This window comes from Tamandua tetradactyla, chromosome 4, assembly GCF_023851605.1.
Source record: "Tamandua tetradactyla isolate mTamTet1 chromosome 4, mTamTet1.pri, whole genome shotgun sequence".
Classification (NCBI taxonomy): Eukaryota; Metazoa; Chordata; class Mammalia; order Pilosa; family Myrmecophagidae; genus Tamandua; species Tamandua tetradactyla.
This window is the reverse complement of record NC_135330.1, coordinates 167,803,441-167,817,323: the sequence shown is the minus strand read 5'-3', so window position 1 is coordinate 167,817,323 and position 13,883 is coordinate 167,803,441. Positions and strand designations below refer to the sequence as shown.

The window sequence follows — 13,883 nt, the reverse complement described above, 5'->3', positions numbered from 1 at the left end:
TTAGCTTATGTCCGCAGCGATAGATCTAGGCACTTTTACCTGGCCAAGTTGACAAATGAGTCTGACTACTACAGCGAGCAAGTTGAGGTGTTCAGTGAGCACACTTACTTGGTTGATTCTGCATGAATTTTTCCCCAGCTCCTTAGTTATTTAGAGCTTGGATAGATGAGGGTGCAGAATTATCCTCACTTTGCTGGGCTTAGCCTCACTGGATTCCTGGACTACACAAGGTGCCGCTCATTGCAGGCCATCATGTGCCCTGGTAAGGAAAAAGGGCCTGGTCAGAATGTGCACCTGGATCCCAGATGCTTTATTTAAAAACAGTAGAGGTTGTTTCATTTTAAAAAATAATACATGCTCATTATTTAAATTCTGAGAAGGACAGAAAAATAAAAGGAAGGAAAATGGTTTTACCTATAATTTTACCCTGAACCCCAAATGCTGAACATTTGAAAACTTTTATGTGTATTTTAGTTTGTTGTTTTGTGGTTGTAGTTGTATTATAGATCTAATCTTTCCCTGCAAAATAACATTCTGAAGATGTTATGCATTTTTATAAGTATCATTTTTAATGAGTTCATAATTGTCTATGGAGTAGATGGACTGTGGATTATTTAACTCTTCTCCTATTGTTGAGCATTTAGATTGCTTCTGATTTTTCAGAGTTATAAATAGAGCCACAATTTATCTTTTAGAAAACCTTCTCTGATAGTGGCCAATATATTGTTGAACAGTAAGTAATGTCTTTGAGTTTCAGTAAACTGTCATCTCGCTTTTACAATAAAAATGTACTTGTTGAAAACCCGGTCACCTTTAATTAAATATATTATAATATTTTCCCACATTAGAATATCATACAACTATTAATAACTATGATGTACGTCTGTGTGTACCAAGGAAAGTGATTTTTAGGGATAAAATAGTATATCTATATGACCTCATTTTTTAAAAGAAAATGTTTTATGTATTTCCTTTTATATATAAATGAATAAATGATTAGGTAAATAGATGGAAAAATGGGCATAACAATATTCATGTAGGATAGGCACAAAAATATTAATCATGCCTATTATCTCTGAAGGATGGGTTGATAGGTAATTTTCCACTTTCCACGCTGTAGCTTTCCAATATTTTATGTTAACTTTTTCTTTAACCAACATTTACTTTTATACTCAGAAAAAGCAAACAATAAATCTTTTTAGATGTGATGGAATTTAGAAGCCCTGTCTCAGATGTTACTTCCTAAGCTGATTAGGTTGAGGCATCATGGTTGTGTCTTCCTCACTGGAGGCTGAAGGGTGGTACTTACAGGGATATAATCTAAAAGGGACCTGAGTGCAAGGCCAGCCGGGGGCAATGGGCACAGACGTCATTGGCTCAGAGCACGGGAAGAAGGCATGTGTGGGGTTTTTTCCTGCACATCACACCTTCGTGCCTGTGCTCATTAGGAAGAATACAGTGGGAAGGGTGTGCTCCAGGTAAAGACTCAGATCAGATGCTAACAGAATCAGAATATGCAGCGGCAGTAGGGTAACCAATATCCTTAATGCAAGTCTGAAAAAAACAGAAGCCATTCTGTTTTCTTCACAAGAGTGAGGAAAGTGGGAGATACTTTTTTATTTTAACATCAGCTTTGCTTTTTTTCCTTCCTTTTTGAAATTCTTTTATATTCTGTATATAAATATAGAATGGGGAGATGTGGCATCTTTATATTCCTTTATATCAGAATAATCTGATATCAGTGGCCTGACCATACAGACTGGATCCAAAACTATCATTGTTTCTGATCTCATTATTATCTCAAAATGTCAGTGAATGCCAGATGAGAAAAATGTATTCAAATTGCCCCAGTCTTTAGTAAATAGCTGCCAAAACTAATAAGCCCACTTTTTCTTTTTACTTGCTGTTATTAATAGGGGATGTGTTCCAAGATTTAGGAAGAAAACAATTCTGTCAAATGGACTGTGTTGCCAACATATATGCTGCAGGAATTATTTATGTAAGAATAAATAACTGGTGTTTTATGTTTGTGATAGTATCTTTTTTAACTTCTGCGAAAATCTGAAGGCATAAAGGCAAAATATAAAACTAGAGCATATTTCTTATGTAGATCTTTTTTAATGCCACTAGATTGGGTAGTTTTAGGTAATAATACTATCAGTTATTTGTGTAAAATATTTATTATATGTAAGTCTTTTTGCATTTATTTTCTTTGGATCCTCAGTTTTGCATAAGGAGGAAAGTTTTTCTCAGTCTTTCCTGGTTTATATTTACATTCTTTCCTCCATTCCCCTTGATTACTTGGCAAGTCATGTAGGCTACACTGTATTCTGTAAACCCTCTTTGTAGTTTCAGGCTACTGTGTCTTATTTCCCTTTGCCAAAATTGTGTACTCTTCCTGCCTTACCAAACAGCACAAAAATCACCAAAACATACATCATACATATTCCCCTTTTTCTTTTCTCTCTCTAAGGAAATCCTACTAATCTTTCAAAACCCAGTTTATAACTCACTCCATATTGAGAGACCATAGGCAGGTTGCTTGACTTCTCAGCTTGTCTCTTATATTTTTTAAAGCGTAGATAATAATAGCTTCTTCCTGGGAAATAAATGAAAATGCATGTTAGGATGTTCTCAATACGTTTAAATATTCTGTAGTTTGGATGATGTCACAGTGATAAAAAAAAGTTGCAGAAGGTACCTATTTTTTCATAGGTGGAATTAACTAGGAAAAGTTGGAGTTAATTAAGAAGAGGTGAAATACATAATCTTGGTTACTTACTGTTCTAGTTTGCTAGCTGCTGGAATGCAATATACCAGAAACGGAATGGCTTGTAAAAAGAGGAATTTAATAAGTTGCTAGTTTACAGTTCTAAGGCCAAGAAAATGTCCCAATTAAAACAAGTCTATAGAAATGTCCAATCAAAGGCATCCAGGAAAGATACCTTGGTTCAAGAAGGCCAATGAAGTTCAGGGTTTCTCTCTCAAGTGGAATGGCACATGGCAAGCACAGTCAGGGTTTCTCTCTCATCTGGAAGGGCACATGGTGAACACAGCATCATCTGCTAGCTTCTTCTCCTGGCTTCCTGTTCATGAAGCTCCCCGGGAGATGTTTTCCTTCTTCATCTCCAGAGGTCGCTGGCTGGTGGACTCTCTGCAGCATTCTCTGCTCTCTGAATCTCTTTCTCCAAAATGTTTCCTCTTTTATAGGATTCCAGTAAACCAATCAAGACCCACCCAAATGGGTGGAGACATGTCATCACCTAATCTAGTTTAACAACCACTCTTGACTAAATCACATCATCCAGGGAGACAATCCGATTACAGTTTCAAACATACATTATTGAACAGAGATTATTTTACTTTTATGAAATGGGATTTTGATTAAAACATGGCTTTTCTAGGGGGCATACATCCTTTCAAACCAGCACACTTACATATGAAAGTATTGTCTGTAAAAAATAGACGATTTCTGACTCAAGGAAGTACATACAACTTCCTAGATATCTCTGAGATTTTGTAGAATAGATTCAGATCTGAAACATTGCAGTGTTAAATTTTTCAAATGAAACATTTATGATAGAAGAGTATCACAATAAGACAAAAGAGCAAGACACTATTTTAAGAAAGTATGTATTTGCATAGAAACCCACAGAAATGAGGTTAGAACAACAGCATATACAGGAGTGCACAGTACTTGGGAGGAAATGATTGTTGAAGAGCTACTGACCCTCCTCCTGCTAGTGGAGAAGGATATTGCATTTATGGCACATGCTACACAGTGGACACAGAGGCAAAATGTAGGGGTAAGGCTAGATTGTACCTGGATAGCTTTTGGTCAGAAATCTTTTTTTAGATTATTTTATTTTTATTTTTAAGTTTAAGTTGTCCTTACAGGACAGTTAAAAGCAAATAATACGAACCCTGTACAGAGAACTGTCAGCCACCTAAATCCACCAGTTTTAACATTTTGCCATGTTTGCCTTATCAGTCCATCCATCTATCAATCTGTCTGCCTGTCTATGTATTTATTTATTTAGCAACCATTTTCTGAGCACTTGAGTGAGGTTGTATACATTATTCTCTTAATGCTGCCATTTGTGTTTCCTAAGATCAAAGATATTCGCTTATGTAACCACCTTTAGTGCAGTTATCAAGTTCAAGATAGAACCAACCAGAGCACCACAAAATCCTTCTGCTTTTAGGTAGCATTTTTCTTGATTTGGGGCTCATGCTGTTACTGAAGTCCTTTAAGTGTTTTCTGAAACTTAGAGAAAGGTATTTCTGCCAATTCTTGCTGGCTTTTCAAAACTTCTTTTGGGGGAATGGTGCTTTGAAGTGTCTCACATTGCCATTTTGAACAGGGCAGAGCTGGCCAGAAATCTTTTAACTGGAATCTTTAGCTGAAGGCAAAATGTATGAAAAATTATTGACTTGCCTTCTTGACAGATTCATATCTCAGAACTTCAAGGAAGCTATAATGGAAATTGCTAATTTAAACTCAGTTGTAAACAAAGGACAAAGGGAAATGAGAGAGAGTGATTCTCCAACTTCTGAACTTGTAATGGACAAAAAAAGATATACTCAACATAGTCACTAGTCATAAGGAAGCAACAGTTTATGGACATCTTGATTCAGATGAACAGAATCCCAAGATATACTGGAAGTTACATGTAAGATTAGTTAATGGATAACATTAATGTCTGAGGAATCTTTAAAACTAGAGTTAGTAATTTTTAAAAAATGGAAGCAAAATGCTGAATCTATAGGCCATTGAATTTAAATGGTCCTTGGCAGTGTTCTAAAAGAAATTATTTAACAGATGGCTTATGAAAAATCATCAGGCAGCATTTTGTTTTCTAGGAATCAGTCATGTCATGTCGAACTAGTCATCCTAACCACATTTCTTTTCTGTTTTTAACTAGTTTGCTAAGCTAGGACAATAGAGGATTGCATAGACTTTGACAGAGTTTACATGCCAGGATATTCTACGAATAAATCAGAGATACTGTGTGCAGGAGAGGACTGTCATTCAACTGCTAGGGCAGCCAGATGGAAGCAAGGGTGATTAATAGGCTAGATCAGTTTGAAGATGGGTCTCTAGCAATTTGAGGAGGAATCTGTTCTTGGCATTATCCTGTGCCGTGTCTTCATCAGTGACACTTATGAGAATATAACTTGCTAATTAAATGTCTTCAGAACATAAAGCTATTGGGAATATCTAATGCATTTGATGTTAGAATCTGGATTTTGGAAAGTTTTGACAAGCTAGAAATGGCTAAATAGAAAAGGATGACATTTCAAAAAGACAAAAATAAAATCCTGTACTTTAGGTCCAAAATTTAATTACAAAATGGAAACATGTAGCTTTCTAGTAAAGCATGTGGAAAAGGATTTAGAAGCTGTATGTGATTGTAAATTTAACATAGATCACGAGGATGGTGTGGCTACCCAAAACTAATAGCATTTTGGCTGCCTTAGTAGAAGGGGTATGTTGTGTAAAACCAGATCTGCTGCTGTACTCCACTGGTCAGATCATTCCAGGCAGGAGCTTTACAGTTCTGGGTTTCTATGACATAAGCAGGGGCATTTCTCTAGGAGAGAAATGGCATTGATGGGAGGTGCAAAACAGCTGAGTACAGAGGACTTCAGAAAGGTGTGATAATTATATTTAGATGGTTGAAAGGTATTACATAGAGAGAAATAATCTGGGCATATTGATGAGTGGCAGTTTCAGTGAGGCAAATTTCACTCCAATGATGATGAAGAGCAGTGTGGAGGTGGAAGCAGCTGTGTTGAAAGTTCAGTTCCTTGTCACTATACTAGAAAGGGTTGAGGCAGTAGCAGTGCCTCAGTACAGGAATCAGATTCCTGTATTGGGTGGAGGTCAGACCAAATGTAAACAGTAAACAATCCTTGAACACATACTTCTTACCCATTGATTTGGTAACCAAATGGGACCTATGATGCCTTCTAATTCTGAAATTTGATGATTCTAAATGAGCCAAATATTTATGGTGAGGAGAGAGTGGTTCCCGAATACTTTAACAATTGCCATCTTGTTGATATTCATTGTCCAGATAAGTGCTGTCCAATAAGGTAGAAACTAGCCACATGTGGCTGTTGAGCAGTAGAAATAATAGCAAGTCTGAATTAAGATGTGCTATATGTGTAAAGTGTAAATACATCTGATTTTGAACACTTAGGATTAATATTTTTGTATTGACCACATATTGAAATAGCATTTTGGATATATTCTGCTAGATAAAATGTATTATTAAAACTACTTTTACCTCCTTTTACTTTTTTAAAAAATGTGACTACTAGAAAATTTAAAATAACTTTTGTGACTCACATTATATTTCCTTTGGAAATACTGCATTAGAATTAAGGTTCTAGAGTTAACCTAACTTATCAGTGTTTGACTTTCTCTTCTTCTGTTTGTAGACCTGAGAAGATGGCTAAACTCCCAGTGATTTTAGGCAATCTAGACATTACAATTGATAATGTTTCCTCAGACTTCCCTAGTAAGTGTACATTCTGTGTGATAAACAGACAAAATTTTGTTTGTTTGGTTTTTACTTCAGTTTGGTTGTTTTCAATATCTTTTCAGATTATGTTAATTCATCATACATTCCCATGAAGCAATTTGAAACCTGTACTAAAACTCCAATCACATTTGAAGTAGAGGAATTTGTGCCCTGTATCCCAAAACATACTCAGCCTTATACCATCTACTATAATCACCTTTATGTTTATCCTAAGTACTTGAAATATGACAGTCAAAAATCTTTTGCCAAGGTGAGTACAAAGATTGAGATTTCACTTTTGATCTCAGACTCCTAGGATTTGGCTTCCTTTGTTCTTTTATTAATATTTATGTATTCTGACTTTTTGTTTTCATTTCTTTTTTTGGTCCTTAAATGTTGCTTCAGGCCAGAAATATTGCTATTTGCATTGAATTCAAAGATTCAGATGAAGAAGATTCTCAGCCTCTAAAGGTTTGTTTGTTTTTAATGTATGTTCACTGCATACCCTGATTTTTACATTTTGAAAATGCAGTTGCATGATATTGTACAATTAAAGGAATTTAGTATATTTTAATTAACACAAACCCCCAAAGTATATGAAATTACAGTATATAAGCACATATACTGAACCTTACAGAATATGAAATAATTAAGTTCTCCTCATTCTGTTTGTTTTGTTATATACTCTTTAAGGGTAAAAGTTTCTTTTTTTATTATTTAAAAAGTTTTTTTTAACTTTATATTTTGAAATAATTTTAAACTTATGGGACAGTTGTAAAAATAGTATAAAACCCGTACACTGAACTCCAATTCCCCCCAACCCTGTGCCAGTATCCAGAGCTACCAATTCTAATATTTTGCCAAATTTACTGTATCATTCTATCTATCCACCCAGCCATTCATTTATTTATCTGTCTATCTGCATATCTGTTTCTCTGTTTTCTGAACATTTTCTGGACATAAGGATATTCATCTTAAATACTGTTATCAAGTTCAAGAAATTTAACATTGCTATAAAGCTTACACTCTATTTTCCAGTTTTTCCATATGTTCCAATAATGTCCTCTTGAGCCTTTTCTCCTCCATTAGACCCAGGATTTGTATTTAAATGAGAAGTAAAGTTTTCATATTCATAATAATTCAGTAAACACTTATTTTGCACTTACTATGATTAGGCATTGATGGATGCTAGGAATTATGGTATTAGTAATATTGATAATAATAATAGATTAACAATAGATGTCATTTATTAAATACTTATTATATTATAGTAATAATAGTAGTAGAATATAGGTGACATTTATTGAATGCATATTATGTTCCAGGCACTTCTTTCTGTGCCTTAACCTCTTAATTCATGTAACTGTTTTTTTTTGGGTAATAGTCTTTTGAATTAGGTACTATTATCTGTACTCTTTAGATTAGAAATTAGAAAACTAATGCAATTATCTGTACTCTTTAGATTAGAAATTAGAAAACTAATGCAATTATCTGTACTCTTTAGATTAGAAATTAGAAAACTAATGCACAGAATTTAAACAAATAGTTAGGGTCATACATTTAACATAGTGGAATGGGAATTCAAACCCAGGCAGTCTTGCTCACAGTCATAGTTCTTTACTGTAACTATATTAAAATGACTTTCAAAGAAGGAAAGGAGGGCGGTGCAATGGTGGCTGAATTCTCACCTTCCATGCTGGAGACCTGGATTTGATTCCCAATGCCTGCCCATGCAAAAAAATAATAATAATAAGGAAAGGATACAAAGATGCAATGAAGAATAAAATACAGTTTCTGCTTTCAAGGAATTCACTGTTGAGTAGAAAAAAAACAGTCATGGAGAAAATGGAGTATAGTATTCAATTTTCTGGTACACAGAAGGTACTGAAGTGTTTATTTGGACAAAACCAAATAATTGTTAAAGAAGAGGTATACAAAAAAATGCCGAGAGAGCATAGAGGAAGGAGGTAATTTGTTTATCCTGGCCTTATGATCAGGTAGATGTTGAAGGATGAGTGAGGGTGTGCTTGGTGCTCATAGGTCATCAGACAGGAATTGCATAAGCAGAGACCTGCAGATGTGACTGTGAAAGTGAGCACGAAGAATTCCAGAGTTAGATAGGGTGGGAAGGGCAGGGTGCCAACAAGAGGGCTTGGAGATGAGGTTGAATTGAACCCATATGTAAAGGTGCTTGCAGGCCTGGAGTCTATACAGGCAAAAGAAAATCATCAGAGGTGGTTATGTTAAGTTTATTGTGTGGTAGTGCCTCTTCCTTTTCAACACATCAAAGTATAATTTCTTACTCCATTAACTGAGTGTCCCCCTTTGCTAACTCTTACTTTAGTGCATTTATGGCAGACCTGGTGGGCCAGTGTTCATAAGAAGCGCCTTTGCTGCGGTTTTACACCATCACCAAAACCCAGAATTTTATGATGAGGTAAGTGATATTTTCAAGGAAAACTGCAGTTAAGCCAGTTTTAAGAAGTACTCCAAGTTATTTGCTTGCTAAATCAAAGTTCAGAAGAAGCTGCATTATACTATGCTGAAATTACAGTGATAAAATTAAATATTGAAGTATTTCAAATAATTGTTTCTAATTATAAAAGTAACATTTATTATAAAAATAAAAGTAACATTTATTGTAAAAAGAATGAATTTCCAAATTATTATATTGGAAAATATAGATAATTGAGAAAAGAAAAAGTTATAATCCAACCATCACTACCATAATTAATATTCTGGCATATTTCCTTTCAAATTCATACTTTAGTATGGTTGTTTGTTGGCCTGAGAATCTTTCCTTTCTTTCCATTGGGTTTAGGTTATGTAGAATTATAATACAGTTCATTGAAAAGACTACATGAATCCAACTTTTAATGTTCTACCCCAGTTTTTGATAATGCCTTGGCTGTGCTAAGTTCATGTGGTGGTTTCTGTTGTGTGGTTTTCAGTTCTGTCTAGAGAGTTGAAACACCTATTACCCTCCTGTTTCTCATTAGGGAATCAAGAATCCATTTCTTCTTTGGCACAATTTACAGTCTCAGATGTCTTTGAATGCAAATGTTAACATCACTCTGGAGAACAAATGCATGTTTGTGCATTGGGTGATACGTTGTGTTGCTGCTTTCACCAAGAGAATTTTTGTTAATTGTTTTGGAATATTGGAAGAATTGTTATTTTGCCTTTCTTGCAGATTAAAATAGAACTGCCCACCCAGCTACATGAGAAGCACCACTTGTTGTTCACTTTCTTCCATGTCAGCTGTGATAATTCAAGTAAAGGAAGCACGAAGAAGAAGGATGTTATTGAAACACAGGGTTTGGAATTTCATCTTCCTTCTATTTTTAATAACACCTTAGTTTCTTAAATTTTATTTTGCTTCTGAATTTGCATCCTTTTGCTAAACGGGTTTTTACATGAATTTTGTGAAGGTACTATGCCTGGGTTGTATATTTAAATGTTTATGAAAGATAATTTCAGAATTCTAATGCCAAAGAGGGCAAAGGTCACTGTAGACAATGTTCTGTTGAGACTATATTTGAGACCTTTTCAATGTATTGTATCTGGCTGATACTAACAGTTCTTAAAGATTAGGCAATTTAGTCACATTGGCTGTCTTTCATAAGTTTTCCTACACGCAAGAGTTAAGTTTTGTGTTCTTTGTTTTCAACAGTTGGATATTCCTGGCTTCCTCTCCTGAAAGATGGAAGGGTTGTGACTAATGAGCAGCACATCTCTGTGTCAGCTAATCTTCCATCTGGCTACCTCGGCTACCAAGAGATTGGCATGGGCAGGGTATAAGGATTTTTACATTGGTTTATCTGAATTCCTTCAGAAAACATTAAAAACAACTAAAACAATAACAATTAAAAAGCACACAATGTTTTTTGCCAGTCCCAACATTGTGGTTTTAGTTATTCATTTCCAAGTCAGCTTACGCCATTGGAAGGTAATTAACAGTTATCACACTCTCATAATTATAGTGTGGACCTTTTAGGAGCCCTGAACTAGCAGCACCTCTGCAGAGAAGTAGAGACTTGGAGCTACTGAATGTGGTAGAAGTCTGTCTCTGCAAACTAACTGTGCTCAAATGAATTGAGTCATGCAAACTATTAGGAATTTTTTCCTACTTAATATATGTCTAATAAGCAAATCTCTAATCCATATGTTAGCCAGTTCTGATACCTTTCTGATTTGTGAAACCTTGATTTCTTTTAGATTTCTCCAATAATTTTTTTTGGTTATTGTATTCTGTTAGCCGTCTCAAATGTATAGACTTCCCTTTTATAACAAACTTAGATGAGATCTGTTTCACTTTGTTATAAATGACCTTTAAGTGTTTCTCTATTTTATATTGTGCCAAATGTGGACCCATGTTATGAAAAAATAGTTAAAATTTACCAAAATAAGGGTAAATCATATAACTTTCCGTTATAAATTCCTAATCTAACATGAGAAAAATAGAGGTTTCAGAAGTTAAAATAAATGGAACAGATGCCTGGCTGGTAAGTAAGCCAGGCATATTATATACCGTTGTGCTTGCTTTATCTGGTACCATCTCCTTCAGAATCCTGAATTCAAATCTGGTTAAGTTACTGCTGAAATAGGATTCTTTGCCTCTCACTTGTACAGTAATTCATGCAGCTGCAACTAAATAAAAAAGATAACTTAGAAAATATAGTATAAATAGCATTAATCTTGTAAGGAAAAAAGGGGACAGAAATCAATAACACTTGCATTCCTGCTGTGGATCAGGCACATCTATCAAATCTTTGAAGCAGTTTGGGCATGTAACACCTCTATAGTACACTCGTTGTTAGATGACATCATATCTGAAACCAGGATAATTCATCTGTTGTGATATTTTTTCCTCCATATTCTTTTCAGCATTATGGTCCAGAAATTAAATGGGTAGATGGAGGGAAGCCACTGTTGAAAGTTTCAACTCATCTTGTTTCTACAGTATATACTCAGGTATGTGCTGTTCAATTAACAGTGATTCCTCCGTGACTGAGATTGCACATTTGTTTTGCCAAACAGAATCCTAACTGATATGCTCTATGGATATATTTTTACTCTATAGTTCTTTTTCTTTCTTTTTTTTTTTTTTAAAGAAATACACACTGCTATAAATAAATGATACAGGTCACATTTCTCAATAGATTTCCTCTTTTGTTGGGGGATCTTTGAGCAGTTTTTGATGTTGTCACTTCTATGTGATCCATTGCAGAGTCAAGCAAAAACATGCATGCTACAATAAGCAAATATTTCTATTTCCACAGCGTATGTGTTAATGTTAATAGGATTTCTTTTCTTTTTTTTTTTTTTCAGGACCAGCATTTACATAATTTTTTCCAGTACTGTCAGAAAACCGAATCTGGAGCCCAGGCCTTAGGGAATGAACTTGTAAAATACCTTAAGGTATCAGATGGCTTTCTTAGTGATACTTTTTTAATGAGATTGGAATAGATTGAGTTTTCTGTTTCGTCATGTTATTCTTGTCCCTTGGAAGCCTCTGAAAGGGTACTTTTGCCTAGATGTGTAGACAATCACAACTTCTATGTGGTTGTCAATAGTAGCAAAAGCTGGATTTAGAAATAGTACTGGACTTCTAGACCACATTCTTTCCCCTGTATATAAAATCACTTTGCATAGGCTCTCCCTATTGAGTGTTTACTAAATACAGAGCACTGTTATGAGAAGTGGTGACTGTGGTCCCACTCTTAATGAACTTCTAGTTCATTGTAAGAGATAATACAAACTTGGTGAATTATTGCTAGGTGGATACATAAAACTAAGAAATAATACATATAGCCAATCCCAGCTCTGTATAGGGGTTAGGGAGGTCCTGGAATCATTGAGCAGCAAGAGTTAAGGTAGAGTTTGTCTAGACGCATTTTGTCAGAATGATTTAGTCGGGGGAACATTTGAAGAAGGAGAGTAACTAAATGGGCATTCTAATTATGGGGATAGAATATATGAAATGTGAGAGATGGGTAGAGGTTTGTTTGGTTTAAGCAAGGAATGAGAATTTGGAGAATTGCTGCTTTGCTACAACATCTTCTAACAGAGACCCCACGTGACTATAAAAAGAGCCTTCGTGTTAGTCTTTTGCTGCTGTATGAAATCAGTACAAACTTGGTGGCTTAAAACAACAAATGTTTATTATTTAAATAATAAACTTTATTTCAAATAATAAAGTTCTGTAGGTCAAAAGTCCTACATGGGTCTCACTGGGCTGAAATCCAGGTGTTGGCAGGGCTTTGCTTCTTTCTGGAAGTTCTAAGGGAAAATTTATTTTTTCCTTTCCTTTTCTGGCTTCTAGAGACTGTCTACCCTCCTTGAATTGTAGCCCTTTCCTCCATCTTCAAACTCAACAACATAGCCTTTTTCTGGTGTTCTTCTGTAGTTAAATCTCTCTCTGCTTTCCTCCTCTGCCTCCTTCTTCCAATTTAAAAGACCATTATAATTTGGGCCTACCTGCATAATCCCTGATAATCCCCCTACGTTAAGGTCAGCTGATTAGCAACCTTAATTTCACTTTGCCATATAATATATTCATAGGATGTGGACATCTTCAGGGGCCCTGCTTTAGAAAATGGAGCTTTTCTATCTTTACTTGAAACTGGGAAGATATTACTTTTGAGTTGGTTTACTTTTAAAAAGACAGTGTTTCCTTTGCCATTCCATGCCCATAGAGTCTGCATGCAATGGAAGGCCACGTCATGATCGCCTTCTTGCCCACCATCTTAAACCAGCTCTTCCGAGTCCTCACCAGAGCCACCCAGGAGGAGGTTGCAGTCAATGTGACACGGTAAGATAAGTGGACGGGTAGATATACATCTTCTCTTTCAGTGTGTCCATAGCTGGAGCCCAACTATACATATCTGGGATGCTCTTGTATGTTGAACATTATTTTTAAGAAATTTCTTTTGAGCCCATTTATAGAGACCATGTCTAATTCCTTGCTTTTTTGTGGTGCCAGTAGCATCATCATTGTTCTGCTGTACTGTGACAACAATGAAATGTTTCCATTTTCATGTTATTATTCATTGCTTTATTCGTTCTTGTGCTATGTAGGGTCATTATTCATGTGGTTGCCCAGTGCCATGAGGAAGGATTGGAGAGCCACTTGAGGTCATATGTTAAGGTATGTAAAATAAACTCACATTTATATCTGTGGCTCTCCAGTTTTCCTTCTAAGGACTTTTTTTTTTTAAGTCTAGTTATTTTGGGATATACTTAAAACTTACCTATGCTTTCTCTTCTTTACTTTATGGCCAGTACGTATACCTGAATGAGAAGTCCAAAGAGGGACACCTGTTCATTTATTTACTTAATTTTATTCTTTCA

At 35.3% G+C, this 13,883-nt stretch overlaps 1 protein-coding gene across 6 annotated transcripts in view; it reads left to right on the top strand.

Annotated features, from left to right (window-relative positions):
- Positions 1-13,883, top strand: part of DOCK9 (dedicator of cytokinesis 9) — a 341,474-nt gene that overhangs the window by 222,366 nt on the left and 105,225 nt on the right. For all 6 annotated transcript variants that reach the window (XM_077158579.1, XM_077158575.1, XM_077158574.1 and 3 more), the window contains exons 16-25: positions 6,448-6,527; positions 6,614-6,801; positions 6,936-7,001; positions 8,875-8,967; positions 9,724-9,847; positions 10,204-10,325; positions 11,418-11,504; positions 11,862-11,951; positions 13,229-13,344; positions 13,611-13,680. In XM_077158579.1, the coding sequence (XP_077014694.1) occupies positions 6,448-6,527; positions 6,614-6,801; positions 6,936-7,001; positions 8,875-8,967; positions 9,724-9,847; positions 10,204-10,325; positions 11,418-11,504; positions 11,862-11,951; positions 13,229-13,344; positions 13,611-13,680 (1,036 nt within the window). The remainder of the gene's footprint in view (positions 1-6,447; positions 6,528-6,613; positions 6,802-6,935; positions 7,002-8,874; positions 8,968-9,723; positions 9,848-10,203; positions 10,326-11,417; positions 11,505-11,861; positions 11,952-13,228; positions 13,345-13,610; positions 13,681-13,883) is intronic.